Genomic DNA, 27,534 nt, shown 5'->3' with positions numbered 1-27,534 from the left:
TTTCCTTAGTGGTTTTTACAAGGTAAGCGCTACAACCTACTGAGTGGCAGGCCTTTTATTCATTTATGGGAGTAACATCCATGTGATTCTCGAAATGACATCACAGATTTCTCCTACATTGAATCGGGACCCCGTACTTACACAAGATGGCGGCCGCGAAGCCTCATCTAACAGTGCAACATAGAAATCGGGCACTGACGTAACATGGCAGCCATGGTAATTGCCGAATTTAATCTTTTTAAAACCAGGTGTGATCAATTTGGCCCATTTAGGTCAGTATATAAACTGGGCTGGCTTGCTTCAGTAGTCTGCCATTACCTGACGGAGGAGGACGTCGTATTGCATGCTGATTTAGGAACCAGGGGATGCCTCAGCTCACTTTATTAGGGTAAGAGGGATACTCATATTGAGAAAGCATGGGTCTATTGAAACCTGTAATTCTTTATATAGTGAGGCTTGAGCAAATAATAATGTTAGTTCTTCAACTCTAATTTTAATAGAGATTTTAGATTTAAACCTGATATTTTTGTTTGTTATTTATACTGAGTAGACATAACAAAAGGGATTTTTTCCCAAAGAGAGACTAGACTTTTCAAAAAAAGAATCTTTTTGTTATGGGTCATTCCTTTGGATTAAAACCCCCTTTTTTCTTTTTCTTTTTTTCTCCTGTTTTTTTCTTTAATCTTCCTAGAGTGTCCAAGCAGGAGGTTTAACCTATATTTCCCTCATAACAAGCAAGTAACAGTAGGTAAGTTAAACTACTGAGCATAGATGTATACCTTTGGTGGATAATCACCACAGAATGCTTAGCCTCACAATGGCACCAGAATCAACAGTGGACGGTTGTTGTAGAATGTCCTGCCATATAATGGCATAACAGATAGGAGTGGCCAGGTGAAGGCTTTCCCATGCCACTTTTTTCGCACGCCTAGTTCATAATAAATGCTCATCCTTGTTTTCCCCTCCCCTCCTCTCTCTTTTCTTCTTGTTTTACATAGATAGACAGAACTTCATCCCTTGTTCACTACTCTGGTTCCAGCACTACATGGACTTTCATCCAAATATTGATGTAAGTGATGTACTTCAGGTCATTGCTTATGTACAAACAACTGGCTAATCTATTCTTAGGGGTTGATCATGACCAGTTTGATAAAAGTATCATGGTAGCATTAATGTCCGTTTTTTCAGTCTCAAATGACTAGCCTTCTCTCCGCATAAAACCAAACACCTATTACTCCTCTAGAGCTGTCATGTAGAAAAGTCTCTAAGAGAAATTTTTTTATATTATTATAGGTGATTGACAAGCATAATATTGAAATTCCTCAATTTTTGAGCGTATTGGCTGAACGTGACTACAAATAGATACACACCGCCTATTAACAAGAATGGCTCTAACAGACCAGACTGCTCCGTTGAGAACTCTTTGTCAAATATGGTAGGTCATTGGTTTTACTCGCAACCATTCAAAGCTATTGGTAGCTTCCAAATTTTCTTAAAGTGTTCCTCTTAGATGTTGGCTGTCACTAGACCTCTTACCAATGGGTTTTTTATTCACCAATTTTTTCATCAATCATTTCTAGATGCCCCCTTCAGCATAATAGAACGTCACGGATATACCCACTTACCTAATAACCACGGTAGAAGATCTAAGAACATCATCTTATTATTCGTTTTGGTAGGTTTTATTCTTTAGTGCCAAATATCCCCGCTCAACAGCTACTGACTACTCCCCTTCTTTTGATATAAAAAAAATTTTTTTATACTGTGGCCCCTACTCTCTCATAGATACAGGATGTGCTATAATTCATTGAGGTGAGGATGACAATCCAAAGAGGGACAGACCGATATAGAGAACATCGTGCAATAACCAAGAATATGTTGATCCTGGTTGAAAATAATTGTAGAATGCTTTCTGTAACTCAACCAAGTCATCTATTTGCAATTATTGTTGACAGCTGATACATAAGCTTTGTACTAGTTTTTAATATTGCAATGTATTGTTCATGAAGCCTGGCTTTTTTCTGTATGAGCTTAACTGCTTCTGTTTTAATGTTAATTTTAACTGTATGTTTTTGTATATTGTCATTTTTTGTAAACAGCCCTGAAGAAGTCCCAAGAGGACGAAACGCGTCGGCTGTAGCACCTGTGTGTGCCTTTCATGCACAACTGAATTGAATAAAAGAACTCTTAAAGAACACAAGTAACAACTGATGTGATTTTTTCTGTTGACCTTATCAAAGTGAACAGTTTTTGTAAATATTGAAGTGGTGCACCTTGACCTTGTTTAAAGTATTTCATAGTTCCTGTTTTGAACCAACATTGTAACGGTGGGTGTTTTTTGAAGTTTGCACACATTGTCCCATGTACTACATTGTGGGTCCAAATTAATTTTGAGAGAATATTTGACTAGGTGCTGTTCTGTTGGGAATCTTCCACCGTTATTCTTTCTCTAAACATCCTTTATCGGCTCTGCCTGATAAAGAGGGAAGAAAGTTGGACAACATTGGGAAACTGTTTTCCTCAATGTCAGCAATGACCGTCAAGGCAGCAAATGCCCTAGCGCTTCTTGGGCGTTATAATAGGCAATCATGGGCGAATATAGCCCCATACCTGTCCGAATTACCTGACGCATCCAAGAAGGATGTAAAGAAAATTCTACTAGAGGGTGAAACATCAGCATCGGATATTATAGACTGTGCAATGGACGTCGCTATGACAGGATTCCGCCAACTGGCTGGAGCAGCGGTTTTGAGGCGCCAAGGATGGCTGAAAGCACCCTCATTCCGTCCTGAGGTGCAGACAAAGATTTTGGAAATGCCATATGACGCCCAACTATTATTTGGCACCAAAATTGACGAGGCTCTTCAAAATATAAAAAAGGACACTGATACTGCGAGAGCCTTGGGCACACTCCAATATAAAAATCAGTCCTTTCGAGGAAACAGAGGAAGAGGTCCATCTTCCTACGAAGGAGGTTTTCAATACAGGTCCTCTTATTCTTCCAACCATAGTAGACCACAGTACCAGCAACGCCAGCAGCAACAAGGACAACAATCCTCGTATGGAAAGTCGTCCTTTCGAGGTAGAGGACAAAGGAGAAACAACGGACGAAGACAATTACTTGTTTGTTCAGCCAATCCAAACCTCATCTCACTTATTAAAAATTGGAGGAAAAATTACCCATTTTCTGCAAAATTGGAAGATAATTACTACGGACCGTTGGGTCCTTCAATTAATACAATTCGGCCATTCTATGGAATTTATACGCACCCCTCCTCAAACTCCGCCTCGCCCAATGCATCACAAAAACCTGCGGCTGCTTCTGCGAGAAATCTGTTATGCTACAGAAAGGAGCAATAGAGAAAGTACCACCATCCCAAAGGGGGAAAGGATTTTATTCCCGTTTCTTTTTGATCCAGAAAAAAAGAAAATGGAGGCCATCCTGGACCTCGGGCCCTCAACAAATTCCTGAAGAAGCAGTCGTTTCGCATGGTAACGATCCAGGAGGTCTTACATCTTCTGGAGGAAGGAGATTTCATGGCGTCACTAGACTTACAGGACGCTTACTTACATATACCAATTCACAGGAATCACAAAAAATACCTGAGATTTGCAGTAGTGTGCAGGCATTTCCAGTTCTGCGTCCTGCCCTTCGGACTCGGTCTGCGCCCTGCATCTTCACGAAATGTCTTTCCCCAGTGGCGGCATATCTCAGACAGCGGCGTCATCAAGTCTTTCCATATCTGGACGTCTGGCTGATAAAGGCACCGTCCTTTGAAGACGCGTCCAGGCCTTCCAACGCCTGTCTAAGTCTCTTCAATTGCCTGGGTCTCACGCTCAACCAGGAGAAATCGGCCCCAGGACCTTCTCAAACCATCAATTTCCTGGGTGCAACCTTGGACACAAGTTCTGCAAAAGCGTTCCCATCTCAGGAAATGTAGGAGAGTAGGGTCTGCAATCCTATGATCACCCAGATTTTTGCTTTTTGCTGCACTGGTTTACGACTTTCCCTGGCTGTGGGCCTGCTAATCAGACCCACAGCCTAGCTGTTCTCTCTATCCAAATTGTACTCAGGTACTGAATTGGCACTGGGCCCTCTCCAAGTCCCGGTACCCAGGGCTGAGGTGCACCCAGAAGTCTCCCAGGGGCTGAAGCATGTATTGTGCCACCCCTGGACTGACTAACTAAACTGACACAACTGGCTGCACGACAGCTGGGGCAAGGTGGTGTACTCACCCTTTGCTTTAGATATAGTATACCTATATCTAACCCTAAAATGGACACACACATCTCCTATCAGTCACTCCTATGGCAGGCCTTAACAATCCTGAAGGCAGAGTGCTTGGAATCGTGTGAGATGGTGCTCTGGCATGAGCTGAGCCTGTCTGCGGCTTTCGGGATCTATCCCTTAGCCGTTTCCATGATATCGCATACCATATACTCTTAAGTGCATTATAATCCTCGCGGTTATATGCCAACTCTGGTATCGCTTTATCAAAACATGTCGAGTAAGGTGTCATACGAATTGGAATACTAACCCCTCGCCAATTCTGGCGACGGGGTTAGCATTCCACCCTTCTAGAGGGACACGACATGTATGTAACCCCTAACCCCGGTTAAAGTCAAACAGAGCCTCAGCTCCACAAAATGGATGCTGCCACCGAGACACAAGTCTGCCCTCCTGCTGCTGGGAGTCCTCCCAGAGCAGGAGATAAGGACAAAGGGTTTCCTGCCAGGGGCGGTGCCAGCACCGTCCCAGACAGGATTTTGTGTATCCTAGGTAGGCAGGGCTTCAGAGGAAGGTGACTGCAAGTGGCACCCCGGTGCTCACTATGCATAGGCCGGCTTGAACCAGTTCCAGGGACACTCCAGACCCTGAGCTGGGGGAAAGCCCGCCAAGGAAGGGGGTGTAACCACCCCCCTCCTGGTCCCACCCATAGGGCAGGACCTAGTCGCGTGCCAGCCCCCTTTTCCCAGATAAAGGTAGGAGCAGGCCCCCTTCCAAATTAGATCATCTTTGGAATCAAGACACGACTTTCTGCGAAAGGACTTCAAGATTTCCTTCTTCAAGATTCTCCCTTGTGACTAAGGAGTAGTCACCCTGCATCCGCAGGCACCATCGCAAGAACACTGCGGTCTGCTGTAAGTCCTTCCTCCGGAATCCGACTGCCCAGCTCGACAAGACCCGGCTTCCCTGGCACCTCCGACCTCTACTCACCTCCACAGCCAAGCTGAGAACCGTGAGTGCGACGAAACCTCAAGGGACCGACTATTGCCAAGACTGCACGACTTCTGCACAGCAAGCCCGCCGAGTAATTTCCTGGCAAGTGCTTTGGGGTCCGAGAAGCCCCGACCCTGAGCAGCTCCAGCACCGAAGAGCAGCCCCCCAGCATCTCCACGATCGGCGTGGGGCCCTTCTGCTTTTTGCTGCTCACCGCGTTGTTTGGCTACTAGCCCGCTGGCTTGTGGCCTTCTGAACGACGCCCGACGACATCACTGCTGCTAGTCTGGTTGCTCCAGACTGGCTCTTGCTCCCTTCCAGAAGAGGAGCACCCCGGACCCTCCTGGTCCACTCAAGACGCCATTTTGAGTCCACCGCGTGGGCTTGAATTAGCCAAGGCTTTGTTGCCCAATCCTGGGTTCTTCGACGCCGACAGCTTCATCCATCGTGGGACAGCTCTCCTCTCCATCCTGGTCGCCGACAACGCCTCCTGGTCCGTGAGATCTGCAGAGCACAGCGTCGCCCACTCACCTAGTCGAGGTGACTACCATCCGGTGCCCTCCTGGTACCCACTGACTACTGGCTAGTAGTCACGAACTTGGTCCCCTCTGCTTTCAGGTGTCATCCATCTTCCAGATCCAGGCTTGGATCACTTCGAACTATCTTCACTGGTCGCCTGCCAGCATCTTTCTTCCAGGCTCCTGGTCCGGCAACGAGGATTCCCGACGTCTTTTGAGACCTATGCAGCTGCAGCCCCTGGGCTAGGTAACTTCGGCATTTCGGTGCCCCAGCATAGCCTCACTATCCAAGGGTCAGGATCCACTGTTGTTTTCTCCCTACCAGGTCGGGTTCGCCCGTGAACACTAACTTTAGCGTTACTAGCTACCATAGACTTTGTCCCGCATCCCGCGTGAGAGTGCACACTCTGCACCCGAGTCCCCTAGGCCTCCTAGAAGTAATCTAACGATTCTATAGTCAAGTCCTAGCGATTCCAAAGCCTATTAGTATTGTACTTACCTGCTAGTAATTTCGCATTCCACTTTTAAAGTATATGGTTTTTCGTGCCCCTCGGGCATTTGTGTATACCGTGCTAACTTAAGTATTTTCGTAAGAGTTTTGTTGTGTGCCTAGCACCCTGTCCTCATAAAGAGTACAGGGCTGTTGTGATTCTAATAAATACATTGTTTATTTTCATAACACTTGTGTGGTGTCCTTTCACTGGGTGTTCAAGGGGTAATGTGATGGTAAAACAGCTGGCTTAACACGCCCTCTAGAGTCTTAGCCTTAGACTGCTCGTATCCATGCTACTAGGATAGCTGGTCTATAAGGTTGACTTGCAACCAATCATCAATAAGGGTTGTTTGGACTGATATATAGTGATCACTAGAATAGTGAACACTGCACATCAGGCCAACTTCTCACATTGGTGAGCAGCGGTTGGGATTTGAGCTTGCTGTTGTTTTACCACACATATCCTAAGAATATCTTGTGAAAGATCACATAAGTACTAAAGGTACATATAACTTAGCTTAGAATACTCTGAGTTCTACTGAACCAGCTGTTGTAGCTCCTAGGGCCTAGCACACCCTAAACTACAACTCTAGCAAGGGATCAGTAGGCAAACATATAGTGTAGGTAAGTGCACCACTTACACCTCACTAGAAAAGCATGTCTAACCATGGAGAGTCCACTGAGACTCCCCTGGTAAGGGTTGACCCTCCACAGGTCACTTCAAGATATGCAGCTCTCAGTTTCCAGGAGATGAAACAAGTCTGTACCTCCAGGAAACTGAAGCAGGGGTCTAACCCCACCATTCCCTTTCTGATAGGTCTCTTAGAGACATATGATGCCAGAAAGATTTCTCAGTTACATGAGAACATGCCAGCCTTAGAGGGAACCTCTGGGGATCCAGACCTCCCCAACACTGCTACTGCAGTTGAGGAGGAGGAGGATCAGGAGGAACTCTCTGGGGATGAGGTAGACAAAGGTCTTGAGGTAGTCAGAAGGCTAACCAGGGCCAACTTAGACTTACTTGGGCTAGGATCTGGGGGACCCCCAGTACTAACCCGAAGTGGGCCTAACCTTGGAGTTAGGAGAGATAGATCTCTTTCTAGGGACTCCAATAGATCTCTGCACTCTAATGCCTCTTCCCAGAGGAGGAGGAACTCTCCACAGAGGAGAGTGACTTCCCCTCAGAGAATAGAGTATGAAGCTAGAATGAGACAGGCTGCTCTGAGGATTGAAAGGGAAGAACTTGCCCTGGCCAAAGAAAAGCTTGCCTTTGCTAGAGAGCAGCAGATGAGTGGGCTAGCTCCCACTGGTGGCAGCAATCTCCCAAGAGATAGAGAGAAGGGTTTAGATACTAAACACCTGACTAAGATAGTGCCCCCCTTTAAGCAAGGGTGATGATATCCAGAAATGGATGGCTGCTTTGGAGAGGGCCTGCACTGTGCAGTGCATTCCCCGAAGTCAGTGGGCAGCTATACTGTGGCTCTCCTTTGATGGTAAAGGTAGAGATAAGCTCCTCACTACAAGAGTGGAGGATGCTAATGATTACCAGGTCCTGAAAAATGCACTGATTGATGGGTTTGGTTTAACCACTGAGCAGTACAGGTTGCTGTTCAGAGACACCCAGAAAACTCAGTCTCAGGACTGGTCTGACTTTGTGGATTGTGCCACTAAGGCTTTGGAGGGCTGGTTGCTGGGTAGCAAGGTTACAGATTACACAGGATTGTATAATCTTATGATGAGAGAACACATTTTAAACAATTGTCAGAACCAGTTGTTGCACCAGCACCTTGTTGATTCAGATCTGACCTCTCCCCAAGAATTGGGAAAGAAGGCAGACAAATGGGTCAGGACAAGGATCAAGCAGAACCAGAACCAGGGTGGTCAGAAGAAAGCAGACTAGAAGGGTAATGCAAAGAGTGAACAAAATGACCAGAAGTCTTCACCAGGTCCCCAACAAACCAAAGAGGGTGGGGGTCAGGCTTCCCAGAAGAAGAAGACTCAAGAAGGCCAGTCAAAAAGGTGGTGCCAGTACTGCAAAAGTAAGTCTCACTGGTTTAGTGAGTGCACCAAAAGAGGAGGACAAATTCCTGCCACTACAGCCCCTAAGGCAACTGCACCCCCTAGTACAGTCAGTAGTGGTAGTGTACCTCCCAAGGCATTAGTTGGGTTAACCTTGGGTACTGAGGGGTCTGACAACTTAGTTGGCACACTCACTCAGGCTGTCCTTGTCTGTACAGGGGATATGGATATGTCCCCTGAGATAAGTCCCAATACTTTGGGCAAATACAGGCAGACACCTTTGATTAATGGCAAAATGGCTCAGGCCTATAGGGACACTTGTGCCAGTGTCACCATGGTGACACCTAACTTTGTGGACCCTGGACAGATCATGCCAGGTACTGATTTCCTGGTGACCAATGCTAGCAACGTCCCTACTAGTCATAGTGTGGCGATTGTGGCTTTCTCCTGGGGTGGAGTGAAGGGACAAAAGAAAGTTGTAGTCAGTTCAGACCTCCCAGTTGATTATTTGTTGGGCAATGATTTGGAGTCATCACAATGGTCAGAAGTGGAGCAGAGGACTCACATGGAAATGTTAGGCTTGCCAGCACATGTGCTTGCTGTGACTAGGTCACAGGCCAGAAAATGCCCCACTGAACAGGTGCTGGATCCTGAAATTATGTACCAGACACCTCCCAAGAAGAAGAGCAGTAGGGTTAAGGCTTTGCCTTCCCCCTTGCCCCAGGTTGAGGATCAAGTCTCTGAGGAGGCTGATCTGAGAGAGCTGAGGGAAACTGAGCCTAAAGAGCTTGAACTTGATCAAGTTGAGTTTCTGGGCTCAGGGGGACCCTCCAGAGCAGACCTGGGGAAGGCACAGTTAGACTGCCCTTCCCTTGAACCCCTCAGACAGCAGGCTGCTGCTGAGGCTGCAGGGAATGCCACAGGTGCCCACAGGGTATACTGGGAAGATGGACTCCTGTACTCTGAGTCAAGAGACCCCAAGCCTGGTGCAACCAGGAGGCTTGTCATCCCCTTGTCTCTGAGAGGTTTCCTTCTCACCTTGGCCCATGAGATTCCCCTTGCAGGTCACTTAGGTCAGACAAAGACTTGGGACAGGCTTGTCTCACACTTTCACTGGCCCCACATGAATGAGAATACCAAGGAGTTTTGTCGCTCCTGTGTCACTTGCCAAGCCAGTGGTAAGTCAGGTGGCACAACAAAGGCCCCCTCATACCACTACCTGTGGTGGGGGTCCCCTTTGAAAGAGTGGGGATTGACATTGTTGGTCCAATGGAACCCCAGACAGCATCAGGGCACAAGTTTATACTGGTGGTGGTGGATCATGCCACCAGGTATCCTGAAGCTATACCACTTAGGACCACTACAGCACCTGTAGTGGCAAGAGCCCTAGTTGGAGTGTTCTCCAGAGTGGGTTTCCCTAAGGAGGTCGTTTCTGACAGAGGTACAAACTTCATGTCAGGATATCTGACTGCAATGTGGAAGGAGTGTGGTGTGAACTACAAGTTCACCACACCCTATCATCCACAATGCAATGGGCTTGTTGAGAGATTCAACAGGACCCTGAAAGGGATGATTCATGGACTACCTGAAACTCTTAGGAGAAGATGGGATGTCCTGATCCCCTGCCTCTTGTTTGCTTACAGAGAGGTCCCACAGAAGGGGGTTGGCTACAGCCCTTTTGAGCTTCTGTATGGGCATCCTGTAAGAGGACCCCTGTGTTTGGTGAAGGAAGGATGGGAGAGACCTCTCAAAAAGCCTGCAACCAACATAGTGGACTATGTACTTGGTCTCCGCTCCAGGATGGCTGAGTACATGGAAAAGGCATCTAAAAACCTTGAGGCCAGCCAAGAACTTCAAATAGCTTGGCATGACCAAAAGGCTGTTCTGACTGTGTACCAGCCAGGACAGAAGGTGTGGGTGCTGGAGCCAGTGGCCCCAGCAGCTCTGAAAGACAAATGGTCTGGGCCCCACACCATCATTGAGCAAAAGGGAGAGGTTACCTACTTGGTGGACCTTGGAACTCCCAGGAGCCCTCTCAGAGTGCTCCATGTTAACAGGCTCAAGGCATATGTTGACAGGAAGGACATGAGCTTGCTCATGGCCACAGATGAGGGACAGGAGGAAGAGAGTGACCCTCTCCCAGACCTGCTCACTCAGAATCCTGATGATGGATCAGTTGATGGTGTTGTCTTTTGTGGCAGCCTCACTGAACATCAGCAACAGGATTGCAGGCAAGTTCTGCAATCCTTCAGACATATGTTCTCTCTGACACCCAGCCAAACTGATTGGTGTACCCATGATGTTGACACTGGAGACAGTCTGCCTGTCAAGAGTAAAATCTACAGACAGCCTGATCATGTTAGAGACTGCATCAAAACTGAAGTGCAGAAAATGTTGGAGCTGGGAGTCATTGAGCCCTCAGATAGCCCTTGGGCTAGCCCAGTAGTTCTAGTGCCAAAGCCTCACACCCAGGGTGGTAAGAAAGAGATGAGGTTTTGCGTAGACTACAGAGGCCTCAATGCAGTCACTAAGACTGATGCCCACCCAATACCAAGAGCAGATGAACTTATAGATAAATTGGCTTCTGCCAACTTCTTAAGTACATTTGATTTGACAGCTGGGTATTGGCAAATCAGGTTAGCTGAGGAGGCCAAACCCAAGACAGCATTTTCTACCCCTGGTGGGCATTATCAGTTTGTGGTAATGCCCTTTGGTCTGAAAAATGCACCTGCCACCTTCCAAAGGTTGGTGAATCAAGTCCTCACTGGGCTGGATGACTTCTGTGCAGCATATCTTGATGATATTGCTGTCTTTAGCTCCACCTGGGAGGATCACCTGGTCCACCTGAGGAAAGTGTTAGAGGCTCTGCAAAAGGCAGGCCTCACTATCAAGGCCACAAAGTGCCAGATAGGGCAGACACAGGTTGTATACCTGGGCCACCTTGTAGGTGGAGGCCAGGTTCAGCCATTGGAGAGTAAAATACAGGCCATCCAGGACTGGGCTCCTCCAATCACCCAGACTCAGGTTCGAGCTTTCTTGGGCCTGACTGGTTACTATAGGAAGTTTGTCAGAAATTATGGGTCCATAGTGACCCCTCTTAATGACCTGACAAGCAAAAAGATGCCAAAGAAAGTTCAGTGGACAGCAAGCTGTCAGAAAGCATTCAATGACCTCAAGCAGGCCATGTGCACAGCACCTATCCTTAAGAGTCCAGATTACTCCAAGCCATTCATTGTCCAAACAGATGCTTCTGAGTTGGGTGTGGGAGCTGTTCTGTCTCAACTGAATTTTGATGGTAATGATCAGCCTATTGCTTTCATTAGTAGGAGGCTGACCCCCAGGGAGAAAAATTGGTCAGCTATTGAGAGGGAGGCCTTTGCTGTGGTTTGGGCCCTGAAGCAGCTGAGGGCCTACTTGTTTGGCACTCACTTCACCATTCAGACCGACCATAAGCCCCTCTTGTGGCTAAATCAGATGAAGGGCGAAAACCCCAAACTGCTTAGGTGGTCCATTTCCCTACAGGGGATGGATTTTACAGTGGAGCATAGACCTGGTACTGATCACAGCAATGCTGATGGGCTCTCCAGGTATTTCCACTTAGAGCAAGAAGACTCACCTGGTCAAGGTTAGTTTATTGTCCCAAAGTTTGGGGGGGTCATGTAGGAGAGTAGGGTCTGCAATCCTATGATCACCCAGATTTTTGCTTTTTGCTGCACTGGTTTACGACTTTCCCTGGCTGTGGGCCTGCTAATCAGACCCACAGCCTAGCTGTTCTCTCTATCCAAATTGTACTCAGGTACTGAATTGGCACTGGGCCCTCTCCAAGTCCCGGTACCCAGGGCTGAGGTGCACCCAGAAGTCTCCCAGGGGCTGAAGCATGTATTGTGCCACCCCTGGACTGACTAACTAAACTGACACAACTGGCTGCACGACAGCTGGGGCAAGGTGGTGTACTCACCCTTTGCTTTAGATATAGTATACCTATATCTAACCCTAAAATGGACACACAGATCTCCTATCAGTCACTCCTATGGCAGGCCTTAACAATCCTGAAGGCAGAGTGCTTGGAATCGTGTGAGATGGTGCTCTGGCATGAGCTGAGCCTGTCTGCGGCTTTCGGGATCTATCCCTTAGCCGTTTCCATGATACCGCATACCATATACTCTTAAGTGCATTATAATCCTCGCGGTTATATGCCAACTCTGGTATCGCTTTATCAAAACATGTCGAGTAAGGTGTCATACGAATTGGAATACTAACCCCTCGCCAATTCTGGCGACGGGGTTAGCATTCCACCCTTCTAGAGGGACACGACATGTATGTAACCCCTAACACCGGTTAAAGTCAAACAGAGCCTCAGCTCCACAAAATGGATGCTGCCACCGAGACACAAGTCTGCCCTCCTGCTGCTGGGAGTCCTCCCAGAGCAGGAGATAAGGACAAAGGGTTTCCTGCCAGGGGCAGTGCCAGCACCGTCCCAGACAGGATTTTGTGTATCCTAGGTAGGCAGGGCTTCAGAGGAAGGTGACTGCAAGTGGCACCCCGGTGCTCACTATGCATAGGCCGGCTTGAACCAGTTCCAGGGACACTCCAGACCCTGAGCTGGGGAAAAGCCCGCCAAGGAAGGGGGTGTAACCACCCCCCTCCTGGTCCCACCCATAGGGCAGGACCTAGTCGCGTGCCAGCCCCCTTTTCCCAGATAAAGGTAGGAGCAGGCCCCCTTCCAAATTAGATCATCTTTGGAATCAAGACACGACTTTCTGCGAAAGGACTTCAAGATTTCCTTCTTCAAGATTCTCCCTTGTGACTAAGGAGTAGTCACCCTGCATCCGCAGGCACCATCGCAAGAACACTGCGGTCTGCTGTAAGTCCTTCCTCCGGAATCCGACTGCCCAGCTCGACAAGACCCGGCTTCCCTGGCACCTCCGACCTCTAATCACCTCTACAGCCAAGCTGAGAACCGTGAGTGCGACGAGACCTCAAGGGACCGACTATTGCCAAGACTGCACGACTTCTGCACAGCAAGCCCGCCGAGTAATTTCCTGGCAAGTGCTTTGGGGTCCGAGAAGCCCCGACCCTGAGCAGCTCCAGCATCGAAGAGCAGCCCCCCAGCATCTCCACGATCGGCGTGGGGCCCTTCTGCTTTTTGCTGCTCACCGCGTTGTTTGGCTACTAGCCCGCTGGCTTGTGGCCTTCTGAACGACGCCCGACGACATCACTGCTGCTAGTCTGGTTGCTCCAGACTGGCTCTTGCTCCCTTCCAGAAGAGGAGCACCCCGGACCCTCCTGGTCCACTCAAGACGCCATTTTGAGTCCACCGCGTGGGCTTGAATTAGCCAAGGCTTTGTTGCCCAATCCTGGGTTCTTCGACGCCGACAGCTTCATCCATCGTGGGACAGCTCGCCTCTCCATCCTGGTCGCCGACAACGCCTCCTGGTCCGTGAGATCTGCAGAGCACAGTGTCGCCCACTCACCTAGTCGAGGTGACTACCATCCGGTGCCCTCCTGGTACCCACTGACTACTGGCTAGTAGTCACGAACTTGGTCCCCTCTGCTTTCAGGTGTCATCCATCTTCCAGATCCAGGCTTGGATCACTTCGAACTATCTTCACTGGTCGCCTGCCAGCATCTTTCTTCCAGGCTCCTGGTCCGGCAACGAGGATTCCCGACGTCTTTTGAGACCTATGCAGCTGCAGCCCCTGGGCTAGGTAACTTCGGCATTTCGGTGCCCCAGCATAGCCTCACTATCCAAGGGTCAGGATCCACTGTCGTTTTCTCCCTACCAGGTCGGGTTCGCCCGCGAACACTAACTTTAGCGTTACTAGCTACCATAGACTTTGTCCCGCATCCCGCGTGAGAGTGCACACTCTGCACCCGAGTCCCCTAGGCCTCCTAGAAGTAATCTAACGATTCCATAGTCAAGTCCTAGCGATTCCAAAGCCTATTAGTACTGTACTTACCTGCTAGTAATTTCGCATTCCACTTTTAAAGTATATGGTTTTTCGTGCCCCTCGGGCATTTGTGTATACCGTGCTAACTTAAGTATTTTCGTAAGAGTTTTGTTGTGTGCCTAGCACCCTGTCCTCATAAAGAGTACAGGGCTGTTGTGATTCTAATAAATACATTGTTTATTTTCATAACACTTGTGTGGTGTCCTTTCACTGGGTGTTCAAGGGGTAATGTGATGGTAAAACAGCTGGCTTAACACGCCCTCTAGAGTCTTAGCCTTAGACTGCTCGTATCCATGCTACTAGGATAGCTGGTCTATAAGGTTGACTTACAACCAATCATCAATAAGGGTTGTTTGGACTGATATATAGTGATCACTAGAATAGTGAACACTGCACATCAGGCCAACTTCTCACAGGAGAGGAAAAACAAACTCCTAGCTCTGGCGTCTGGAGTAGCTTCGAAAAGAGTGTTGACGGTCCACCTCTTCAAATCCCTTTTGGGGATGATGTCATCGTGCATCCTTTTGATCCGTCACTGTCGTCTATGGATATGTCCTCTGCAAGAGGCACTCTCGAGGCAGTGGATTCAATGCGCAGGGTCATTCGACGACCGCATAAAGGTGACTTCTCAGATGGTCAAAGCTTTGCGATGGTGGATATCATCACGAAACCTGTCTCAAGGATTGGCATTCCTGCTTCCAGCGGCTCCTCATGTCATCACAACAGATGCCTCCTTAGAAGGTTGGGGAGCCTTCCTACAGGAACTGCAGATAAGTGAAAAATGGTCAGCTGCAGAGAAAAAACTCCATATCAATCTGTTTGAGCTGAAAGCGGTCTTCCTGGCCCTGCAGTCTTTCCTACCAAGGATCAAAAACTCCCTGGTGCTAGTCAGGACAGACAACACTACGACGATGCACTACCTCAACAAGCAGGGCGAGACGCGCTCGCTGACACTCTCTCGCGAGTCGCAGAAAATCTGGAACTGGCTAATAACGAACAATGTAGCCCTACGGGCGGAATATGTCCCAGGTATGGACAATGTACTCGCCAACTCGTTCAGCAGGCAGAAAACATGATCTCACGAGTGGGAGATAGATCTGAAGATCCTCAACCAAATCTTCTCCAGATGGGGCACGCCACAGATCGATCTCTTTGCTACGAGGATCAACGCCAAATGCCCATACTTTGCAAGTTGGCATCCCCAGTCAGGGTCTCTAGGGAATGCATTTTCCATCGCATGGCGCAACGTCTTTGCGTACGCCTTTCCGCCATTCCCGATGCTTCCCAGAGTCCTCAGGAAGATGAAAGTGGAGCCTTGCACTCTCATTCTAATAGCCACAACTTGGCCGAGACAGCATTGGTTCACAGAACTCCACCGTCTATCCCTGAAACCGCCAATCTGTCTGAAGCAGTGTCCGTCTCTGCTCACTATGAACAACCGGCAAGTTCAACATCCGGATCTGAAATCTCTCAAGTTAGCCGCCTGACTCCTGAGTTCCGAGAATTTCGAAATTTGAATATTCCGCAGGACTGTAGAGACATCCTCGCCAGAGCACGAGCGGATAGCACCACCAAAACATATTACCTGAAACGGAAGAGGTTTTGTGTTTGGTGTACAGGTCAAGGGATACACCCTTTCTCTTCCTCACCGGAGCAAGTTTTACCATAGCTGTTACATCTGGCGAAGTCGGGCCTAGCCCACTCTTCCATTAGAGTCCACTTGGCTGCAATATCCCATTATAAGAGGACTTCAGCAGGTCCATCCCTCTGGTCAAATAGGTTGATCAAACAATTTGATCAAACAATTTTTGAAGGGATTATACAGGTCTTTCCCTCCAGTAAGGATGTTGCAACCTACCTGGCGTCTGAATGTAGTTCTTAATCAGCTCATGAAGCATCCATTCGAGCCGGTGCACAGAGCCGAATTGAAATACATCTCTGGAAGGCAGCGCTCCTTCTTGCGCTCACCTGTGCAAGGAGGGTGGGTGAACTGCAAGCATTTACAATTCAGGATCCTTTTTTGCAATTTAAAAATGACAGGGTGATTCTGAGGACCAATCCGAAGTTTATCCCAAAAGTCCCGTCGGATTTCCACCTTAATGAGCCTGTGGTTTTGCGTTCCTTCTTCCCAAATCCCAGTACAGCTGCAGAGAGATCGTTGCATTCTTTGGACTTCAAGCGATGCTTAAAATTTCACATCGACAAGACAAAAGCATTCAAGAAATCGAACCAACTATTTGTAGCTTACAGCAGACATAGGAAGGGTCTCCCACTTTCTAAACAGAGTATCTCACGCTGGGTTTCTGCAGCCATCTCTGTCTTTCATGAACAAGCAGGACAGCCACTACGCTCTAGGGTGCGAGCCCACTCCACAAGAGCTATGTCCACTTCTATGCACTTTTTGCAGGGGTGCCAGTCATTGACATTTGCAGAGCGGCAACATGGAAGTCGCCACATACCTTCACTAGGCATTACTGCCTGGACACTGAGCTTATGAAGGATGCAGCGGTGGGACAAGCAGTACTACGCCATCTATTTCACTGAGGTGAGCCTTCTTTCATCCCTCCACCCTTCTCTTGTATGCACATTTCTTTACTGATACTTGTGGTTGTCGTCTATTGGCTGTTACTAGTCGCTTGATATGTTATTATCTCATGACTTGTATATACTGTACCATCCGAAATGTGCTCTCTGCATTGCTTGCTACTCTGATTCAGGCATGTGAATCTATGAAAGACACCCATAATACTGGATAAGAAAGGCGTTACCTGTAACTGCAGTTATCCAGTATTGGTATCTTTCATAGATACACATGCAACCCTCCCGCCTCGCCTGGAAGGACTCACCTACTTCAGTAACACGCCGACTTAGCTTAGTGCGTACGAAAATCTGAGGGACTGAGGCTCCTGCCAGGAGGGTTCTAGAGGGAGGTGACGGCTGATTGGCTCTTTTCTAGAGTTTGGTCCTTTTTACAAAAGGACATGGATATGTTACTAATGTGAGGCCTTTAGGCCTTCTATTCTCTATATGTCTATTGGACATTACTTTATTTATGTACCGGGGACTCCCATTCCGACGACGGGGAATGATTCAGGCATGTGAATCTATGAAAGACAACAATACTGGATAACTGCAGTTACAAGTAAGTAACACATTTCATCCTGTGCCTCCACCCCACCCCACCCCACAACCAAGCAACAGAGGAACCAACCAATCCTGTGCATCCACCCCACCCCACAATCAGGAAGTGGCCACACCCATGCAGGTGCAGACCAACTGAACATCCAGGAGAGTTGTGATACACTGACTGGCTGTATTGAGCTCAGCTGTGCAGAAGTGCAGGATGGATTAACAAGACTCCCAGAGGGAAGGTGCTGACAGGAAAAGAAAACTAAAGTTCAGCACAGGTGAACTGCAGGTGCTGGTGGAGGTGGTGGTAAAACACCACACACAGCTGTTTGGAAGACAGTCTCTGCAGGTAGCAGAGGCTGTGAAGAGGAATACCTGGCTGGGGATCCAGGCTAAGGTGAACGCCATAGGGGTGACAACCAGAGAAGTGGATCATTTAAAGAAAAGATGGTATGATCTAAGGATCATCACTAAAAAGAAATTGGCTTTACAAAGAAAAGAGGCCAATGCTACAGGTGGAGGAAAGAACAGGGCACCTGCTCTTACAGATCTAGAACAGCTTGTGCAGTCCACCCTGGAGCCAGAGAGCATATTTGGGATTGGTGATGCTGACAGCTCAGCCCGAGCTGCATCAAAGAAAGGTAAGGGACATGTCCATAATTCCTCCCCCCTTGCCTGTCTCCCTCCCCCAATGTGGCTGTGTGTTTCAAAACTCCAGTACAGGCTTTAGTATCCACCAGCAATGCATTATGGGAGTGGTAGTCATTTCAACTTACATCAGTGCAGTCATCATGAAAGAATGTCAGGCATGCCACACACTACAATTAGAGGCAGTTGAGGACCATGAAATAGTGTGACTTAATTGTGATTTTAATATAGAAATACACGGTGAAAGCACCACTAAGCCACTGTCCATATCTGTCCACAGGAGAGACTTCGTTCTAGACTATGCAGGAGAGGGAGAAGAGGGCACCTCAAAGGGAGAGGAGTGAGGAAGGGCCCAGCACTGCAAGACCTCCAGCACCCAGTACACATGCAGCTGCCACACCAGAGGCAGGCACCATGCAACAGCCATCATCGCCTCTGCTCTATGACTCTCCACAACAGGACCCACAAACACATTCCTCATCAGCAGCCTCAGAGGTGTCGGAAATCTTCAGGCCCAGAAGGCATGATGTTCCCCCGCTACAAATACTTCAAACATCCTCTGATGAGGAAAGGGAGGGTGAGATGCAAAATGAGCCAGTGGAGGCAAACATAGCTGGTCTTCCGTCCACTCCTGTTTCTGTGCACAGCAGCACAAGACGCTGTAGGGTCCGGGAGGGAAGCACAAGTGGCCATGGTGACGATGTCTTCTGTGGGCTGGAAACCACAATGGTGAAGGTGCAGCGCCTGCAGGCAAAAGCAATTACTGCAGTACAAAGACAAATGCGCCACCTGAATAGCAACATGGAGAACATGAACCGGGGGGGGGGGGTCACCTCCATGGCGGATAGCATGAGGGACATGGCAGATGGGGTGAGGGACATGTCTCAGTGCGTGCTGTCACTTTGTGACGAACTGCATGAAGACCGCACACGGAGGCGCAGGGAGAGGCAGTGCATGCAACAGCATACAAAGTCCATGAACCGCCTAGCAACAGCAACTTCACTGTTATGTCGCCGTTCTGTTGCAATGCATGAGGGGCTGGTGCACTGCTGCACAGATCTTACCAGGGGGATGGGGAGAGTTACAACAGCGATGGAAGTGCTGCTGACAAACCAGTCAGCCACTGCAGGAGATGAAGGTGTAGGGGACACGGATGACACCACTAGCAGGAGCAGCACCCCTATACCGGACATTAGGAGGAGCAGCAGACGCCAAAGTACAGGCCCTGGCTCAACAGACAATGTTCAAACCCAACCACAGGCATCCCGCAGTGTTGTGCGTGGGCGCAGACAGTAATGCTGCCAACATTCTAGTGGACATGTGAGGGTGAGGTAACCCGTGTCCGCCTTAGGACTTGACAGTCTTTTGACATTTACCATAGTGCCCATTAAACTACGTCTTTAACATTGAACCCCTTGCTGTGTCTCTTTAATTACTTAAAAGTAGTTGTGTGTGATCTCTGCCCGTCTGTGTCTGCCATCTGTTGGTGTTGCAACTCCTACTGTGTTGGGTTCAGACAGTGCATGTTCATCATCATGGTCTTCATAGTGGCTCAATTCCACCTCGGTGCCCTTCTTAGTAGCAAGGTTGTGCAACATTGCACAAGTTGCAATAATCTTACAGCAGATGATTGGTGAGTACTGCCTCTTTTGTGCAGGCAGCGGAACCTGCTCTTTAACAGGCCAAAGGTGCGCTCCACAATGTTCCTGGTTGATTTATGTGCCACATTGTATCGTCTCTGGCTGGGGGTTGAAGGGTTGAGGTAGGGTGTCAGGATGAAAGAACGGACGGCATATGCACTATCCCCTATTAGAAAGTGAGAAAGCCATTACTTTCTGATAGATACATCTGCCAGTGGATTCCTCACCTTGTGAATATCCCCCTGCGCAGCAGCCAATCGGAAACATTTGTAGCTCTCCACGCCGGCGAGGTCATGGACGACGTCACAGAGGGTACGACTCCGCTCGCGACCCCGCTGACGTCACTGGATCCATAATAGGGCCTCGTCGGCGTGATGATGTCAGTTCCCTTTTTTCTGCGCCGTTGACGCCAACGGTTTCTTGGGACTCTCCGTAGTTACATTGTTGTTATAGTGCTTGTCTGTTCTTCTCGTTTCCTTTCGAAGATGTCTGGGAGGAAATCTGGTTTCAAGCCCTGCAGAGAGTGTGGGAAACAGATGTCCATTACTGATCCGCACGAGGACTGCGTATGGTGCTTGTCTTCCGATCACGATGGATGTGCGTGTTGCAGGAAGATGGCCTCTAAAGCTTTAAAGGAAAGGGAAGCGAAGTTGTTCATTGCTAAAATGAAGAAAAGTAAGAAGGCGAGTAAAAGAAGATCGAGGTCGAGATCTCGTTCCGAGTCCAGGTCGGGCTCGAAGTCGGCATCGGGACATTCGAGGTCGAAGAGGCATAAAAAAGAAGCACTCTTCAAGGCGTCACTCTGATAAGGAACCGGCACCGAAGTAGTCTTCTCGACGTCGCAGTAGTGATGTCGAACCTTCTCATTCAAAACCGGACTCGCCAGAGAAGTAAGTGTCTCCTGAAGTCGAGGTCCCTCGTTCTCCGACGCCGGCATCATCGGATTCGGTCCATTCTTCGGATCTGGGTGAAGCCGCGCCAGAACAGGAGCAGCCTGAAGAGGTTCCTTTGTCGGCGCCAACGGGCCCGACTCCAGGTACACCGGCTTCGGAGCCGGCGCCGGGGAATTATCCCCCTTTTCCGGCTCCAGGCCAAGACCCATCACACTATCTGAACACAATGTATGGTGTCTTTGCAAGGGCTATGTACCCCTCTGGTGCGCCTGCGAGCCCCATGGGTTCCGGCGCCGTACCGAGAATCTCCGACGCCGTATCGAGAATCTCTGGCGCCATCTGTTAGTCCTCGTTCGGCGCTAGCGGCGCCGTTGGATCCGTGTTCGACGCCGGTTCCGATTCCGATGGAGTCTGTTGTGGATCCATCGACTCCGGTGCCGAGGATCCGCTCCAGGAGGGAGGCACAAAGAGTTGTGGAAGAGGCACGCTATCAGAAGGACCTGGAGGAAGGTGAACTTCCTGATTCTGAGGACTATTTTGTGGAATTAAAAGATGCAAGTGGTCTCTGTCTCCCCTGAGTGGGATTTTTCTCCTGGTCCGGATGCTCCTTCTAAGGAGGTTGTCCCATATCACACAGTTGTGAGAAAAGCTGCGGAGTTATTGGACATTAATCTTCCAACCCCTGAATTTAAGTCCAATCTATTGACTGAAGTGTTGCATTCTCCTTCCTCTGTGACTGAGCCTTTGTTACCTTTTAATGAGGCTATTCTGGAGCCGGTGTTGGAGGTTTGGAAAAAACCTTTATCTGCTCCTGCAGTCTCTAGGACTGTGGCACGGAGATATAGAGTGGCACCGGAGGATCCAGAATTTTTGTCGGCTCACCCTTCACCTGAGAGCCTTGAGGTTCAGGCGGCTTGCTCAAAGAAGTTTTCAGGAGCTTTTCCGCAGGTTCCAGCTGACAAGGAATCAAAAAGGATTGACCAGTCCGCTATGGTTTTCTCATCAGCGAGCATGGCACTGAAGTCATCAAATGCAACTTGTCTGATGGGAAGGTATATCCATGCCTTGATGGATTCCTCTAAACAGTTGCTGCCAAGACTTTCTGATGATGACAGGAAGAACTTTCAAAAGGTTTTGGATGATACCCAAGCTGCTGCGCGCCAGGTCATTCAAAGTGGCCTGGATACATCTGACTCTGTGGCTAGGATTATGGGCTCTGCAGTGGCTACGAGAAGGGGAGCTTGGTTGAAGTCTTCAGACTTTTCGCAAGATGTGCGGGCTACTTTGTTGGACTTACCATTTGACGGTACGGGTCTGTTTGGTAAGAAGGCTGATGCCGCACTTGAAAGATTCAAGGATAGTAAGGCCACGGCAAGATCACTTGGCTTGCAGTCCCAGTCTAGAGGATCCTTTCGTAAATTCAGAGGATTCGGGAAGTCATCCTTTCGTTCGCAAGGGCAGCCTCTTCAGCAGCAACAACAGCAGCAACAAAATACGCTGTATAAGTCTTATAGAGGAAGAAACGGAGGTCGTCCACGAGGTCGCCAACCCTCCTCCTCCTCTTCCTCTACCTCTCCTCCTATCACCGCAGCAAAGCAGCCATAGATTCCCCATTCCCAGTCATGTTGGTCCTGTTGGGGGTCGGCTTACCCATTTTCTGCGGGATTGGGAATCGGTCACTACAGACCAATGGGTTCTCAATCTTGTGGCAAATGGGTATGCTCTTCCCTTCAGGGAATTCCCTCCAACTTACCCTCCTTTTCAAAGGGGTTGCTCAGAGGAACATCTCCGTCTCCTTCAGGAGGAGGTTCTGACCTTGTTAAAGAAAGGCGCGATAGAGGTGGTTCCAGAGCAGGAAAGGGGGTCAGGGATGCTACTTCCGGTATTTCCTGATTCCCAAGAAGGATGGCAGGCAATCCAATCCTGGATCTCAGTATCTTGAATCTTTATCTAAAACGAGAGAAGTTCAAGATGCTTACCCTTGCGCAGGTTCTTCAGGCGCTGCTGGAAGAAGACTGGATGGTGTCGCTCGACTTGCAGGATGCGTATTTTCACATCCCAATCCTGAAGTCGCACAGGAAGTATCTCCGTTTTACGGTGGGGTCGCAACACTACCAGTTTGCGGTCCTTCCATTTGGTCTTACTACTGCGCCTCGAGTCTTCACCAAGGTGATGGCAGTGGTGGCAGCCCATCTCAGAAGATCAGGGATTCCAGTATTCCCTTATCTGGACGACTGGCTGATCAAAGCGGAGTCTCCAGAGAAGGTGCTCCATCATCTGCAAGAGACAACTCAGTTGTTGTACAGGTTGGGTTTTTCGATAAATGTACCCAAGTCTCACCTGGTGCCCTCACAGCGCAACCTGTTTATAGGGGCAGTACTGAACACTACTGTTTGTCAGGCATTCCCTCCTCCTCAAAGGATTCTCGACATTCAGGAAATTATTCCTTTCTTTTACAATGGAGCAGTCGTTCCAGTCCTGAAGGTCCTTCGCCTGCTCGGTCTGTTTGTTTCCTGCATTCTGCTGGTCAACCATGCACGCTGGCACATGAGGGCGCTCCAGTGGTCCCTCCGCAGGTAGTGGTATCAGCACATCGGAAATCTCAGGGAGTCTGTGAGGATCTCCAGAGAAACTGCAGCGGATCTGTCTTGGTGGAGCGTGGAGGGCAATCTGTCAAGGAAAGCCCTTTCATCTGCCTCCATCGGTTGCCTCAGTGATCACGGATGCCTCCACTCTAGGGTGGGGTGCTCATCTGGGGGATCTGGAGATCAAGGATCTTTGGTCTCCATGGGAAAGGTTGCTTCACATCAACCTGCTGGAATTGAGGGCGATTCATTTGGCACTCAAGTATTTCCTCCCTTCCCTTTGCGGTCAGTCGGTTCAGGTCCTGACGGACAACACGACCGCGATGTGGTATGTCAACAAGCAGATACGAGTGGGGTTGCAGCTTCTCTGCAGAGAAGCTCTGCGCCTCTGGTCCTGGGTTCAGGACCACCAGATTTGTCTGATGGCAAATCATCTGGCCGGAGTTCTGAACGTTCGCGCAGACGATCTCAGTCGGCAGTTCTCAGCCGATCACGAGTGGAGGCTTCACCCAGAGGTGGTTCGTCACGTCTTCCGGACGTGGGGTACCCCTCAGGTGGACCTGTTCGCCACTCACGAGAACGCTCACTGCCCCTCATTCTGCAGTCTCCAGTATCTGTTGCAGGGAGCTTTGGGGGACGCGTTTCAGTTGAGTTGGGACTCGCAACTCCTTTACACGTTTCCTCCCATACCCTTGATTCCTCGGGTTCTGAGGAAGATTCGCCAAGACCGGGCCCAAGTTATATTGGTCGCCCCGGATTGGCCAAGAAGGGTGTGGTACACAGATCTTGTCCACCTCTCCTCGTGCCCGCCACTCCGTCTCCCTCTCAGGGCAGATCTCCTCTCTTAGATGGAGGGGCAGGTTCTACACCCCCACCTCCAGACCTTACACCTTCATGTCTGGAGATTGAACGGGGCAACCTGATTTCCTTTTCTCCCCCTGCTTGATGTGGTGGATGTGATTCTTTCGGCCAGGCGTCTTTCCACCAAGTCCATCTATTCCTATAGGTGGTCCAAGTTTGTTTCCTGGTGTGGAGAGAAATCTATTGACCCCTTGAGAGCTCGTTTGTCTAACATACTTCAGTTTGCTCTTTCTTTGGCCCAGCAGGGTTTTGCTGTGGCGACTGTAAAGGGTTATTTATCGGCCTTGTCGGCTTTCGTTTGTTTGCCGGACCAGCCGTCATTATTTAAGTCCTATTGTATTACGCTTTATGAAAGGTCTTACCAATAAATTCCCCCCAACTCCATTTATTGTGCCTCAATGGGGCTTGAATCTTGTCTTGACCTACTTGACGGGTTCACCCTTTGAACCTCTATGCAAGTGTCCCATGAGGCTTCTGTCTTTTAAGACAGTCTTCCTTGTTGCAATTACCTCGGCAAGGAGGGTAAGTGAGCAAGCTCTTAGTTCGAAACCCCCGTTCCTGGCCATTCATGCTGAGAGAATGGTACTTAGGACCAGGGCTGCTCTTCTGCCTAAGGTGGTAACTCCCTTCCATCTGGGGCATTCCATTACCCTTCCTACCTTTTATCCTCCCCCCTCACCCTTCCAAGGAGGAGGAGCGGCTTCACCGCCTATGCCCTAAGAGGGCGGTGAGTTTCTACCTCGATAGGACTAAAGACTATCGTGTGGACGACCAGCTTTTTGTTGGATTTGCTGGCTGCAAGAAGGGGAAAGCGGTGCACAAGCACACGCTATCGAGATGGATTATCCTGTGTATAAAGATCTGCTACGCCCTGGCTGGTAAGGAACCTCCAGAGGGTATAAGGGCTCATTCTACCAGAAAAAGCGTTACCGAAGGTAAGTAACTTGTTCCTCTGATAGATACATCTGCCAGTGGATTCCTCACCTTGTGAATAGAATCCCACAGCAGTCCCCACTCTGGGAGGAGTGTGTCCACTCTGCTATACCAAGAAATCCTGGAGGACAGAGCGCGCAAAGTGGCCGTCCCTCCTCACCTCAGAAGCCAAGCAGTAATGCTTCGCAAAAGTGTCGAGGGAGGCCCAAGTTGCGGCCCTAGAAATATCCTCTACAGGTACACCTCTAGTCAAAGCAGATGTTGATGACTTTGCCCTAGGAGAATGAGCCCTTATACCCTCTGGAGGTTCCTTACCAGCCAGGGCGTAGCAGATCTTTATACACAGGATAATCCATCTCGATAGCGTGTGCTTGTACATATACATACATCTGCATTATCTATCAAGGGAGTGTCACACAGTAATTTACCTAGCAGGTATCCTTCGACAAATTCCCCCGCTGTGAGGCGTGTGTAGATCCCACTGTTTTGAAAGATGTAGGAGTCATGGGTACTTCCTGGGAACTTGGCCACTATGTCATTGATAATGTACTTGGCATCACAGATTACCTGTACATTTATTGTGTGTGTTGACTTCCTGTTTCTGTAAATGTACTCTGTGGCAGCAGCTGGCACATTGGGATGTGGGTGCCATCAATACAGCCGATGACGTGTGGGAAATGAGTTTCAGGGAAGCCGATGTAATGATGCATTCTCTGCATCATGGCCTCTAGGAACTTCCTGAAGAAACGGTACAGGCAGCACTGGGACACCCCACCTATCGCAGCAATTACACGCTGGTAGCTCCCAGAGGCAAGCAGGCGTAGGCTACACAGCACCTGCACATGGGGTGGGATGGTGTGCGCCCTTGGGGTTGGGTGCTCCAAAAGTGGGTGCAGGTCCCTGATCAAGTTCAGGATGGTGTGGGGGTGTAGCCTGTACCTTTGCAGGATTTCTGCCTCAGTTATTCGGAATAGCGTGATCCTCTGCCTGTAGACCTGCTCCTCCCTTCTCCAGACCCTCTCTCCTGCTGCCTGTAGCCACAGCCAGCTTGCTATCACGTAGAATGCCGCCATTCTGGTCACACTGTTGCATTTTGGGCCCTTTTTTATAGCCTGCACATGGTTACCACCTGCTTTCAATCCATGGTAAATACCGACTCTTAAATACCGAATTTCATGCAAATTCGGTATTTTAGAGGTCACCTACATCTCAAAAGTCTTTTTTTTTCCATTTCTTATTTACTGATTCGGTATATTTACCGATTCAGTAAATTTACCGATTCGGAACGTTGTCCGATTTGGTAAATTTACCGATTCGGTAAAGTTACCGATACGGTAGTTTTTTTTGGTCCCTACATCTCAATATCCAAATACCGGTCGGTATCGGCCGAAAATACCGATTTTCGGCCGTTACCGACCGGTATTTGGCTACCTACATCTGGCCCATAGCATTTTTGGAGAAAAAAAACACATACACTTGTTTTTGTTTTGTTCTTCCGTTACTGAAATTAATAAAAAGCGTTTCTAGAACGTACTGGATTCTGTTCTTCTCTAGTTCATTACTACAGAATTGGCTTAGAAATGTTTTAATGAATATTCCTGAAAATCCCTTTACTGAGTAGAAAATGTTGCTTTCCTGTAACACCAGTCAGTCCAGGGTGTCTTTATTTTAATTCATAAGGGACCCAGCCTCGTACCCGTGAAGTTACAGGAATGGCAGCAAGGGTTCGGTCACAAGAACTTATGATTTTCTTTTTTCTTTTTTTTTTATCAAACTGTTGCTATAAACTGGGGACCTTCCACTGCGCAATGTGGTGATGCACCTGCAACTGTAAAGTGGCAGGGCAGGTTTTCCTCCATAATAGACTGTATGCTTGTTCTAACACTGTGTTTTTCATTTTTCTCACTTTTAAAAAGGGGAATGGAGAACTGTGTTTGATCAGCAAAGCTGCTGTATGTATTTTACCCCATATTTAAGATTAGATTGGAGTTTTTTTGATGGTTTTACTTTTCTTTTTTTAAATACAAAAATTTAAAGCAGATGTTTCCTGTTTAAAAGCATTTCAATGTGTTAATCTATTGCAGAATTTTCTTGTCTTCTTTTATTGTAAAATGTTCTGGGATCGTGTGTGTAGGCGTGACAATTCTCTGTTTATGAATTTAATTAAGCTACCCTAAGAGCAAATGTTAAAGGTAAGTACCATTTTATTTTCCTTTTGGAATTGTGAAGACATGTTTCTTTTTCTCTATTTCAGTCTCTGCACCTACATCCTTTGAAGGCCCGTTTGGCAAGGTAACACACCAGGTGAGAGCGGTCATCGACACTCCTCGATTTTCCAAGGACTATAAGTGCAACAAGATCTTTTATATTCTGAGTCCACTCAACCTTAATGACATCACAGACATAGAGGTAAAAGCAACGTCTTTCTCGGGTGAAGGGTCATTTTGGTTTGATTCTAGGTTGGGGCGTGGCTAACTGGGTTATTAATGTCACTGTCGACTTTTGATTCTCATTCTCAATCTACTCTCAATCTGATCATCGCAAACTGTTTATTTTCTGTTGATTGTATGGCATGAAAACTAGTGTTATATATCCACAGAATCCTCTTCACTCTTTCAAAGGACGACAAGCCACACCAGCCAG

At 48.5% G+C, this 27,534-nt stretch overlaps 1 protein-coding gene across 2 annotated transcripts in view; it reads left to right on the top strand.

The window, feature by feature from the left end:
• Positions 1 to 27,534, top strand: part of ARRDC1 (arrestin domain containing 1) — a 566,873-nt gene that overhangs the window by 276,727 nt on the left and 262,612 nt on the right. For both annotated transcript variants that reach the window (XM_078642021.1, XM_078642020.1), the window contains exon 4: positions 27,146 to 27,300. In XM_078642021.1, coding sequence (XP_078498147.1) covers positions 27,146 to 27,300 — 155 coding nt within the window. The remainder of the gene's footprint in view (positions 1 to 27,145; positions 27,301 to 27,534) is intronic.

This window comes from Lissotriton helveticus, chromosome 5_1 (assembly GCF_964261635.1).
Source record: "Lissotriton helveticus chromosome 5_1, aLisHel1.1, whole genome shotgun sequence".
NCBI lineage: Eukaryota > Metazoa > Chordata > Amphibia > Caudata > Salamandridae > Lissotriton > Lissotriton helveticus.
This window is presented reverse-complemented; position numbering and strand designations above follow the sequence as displayed.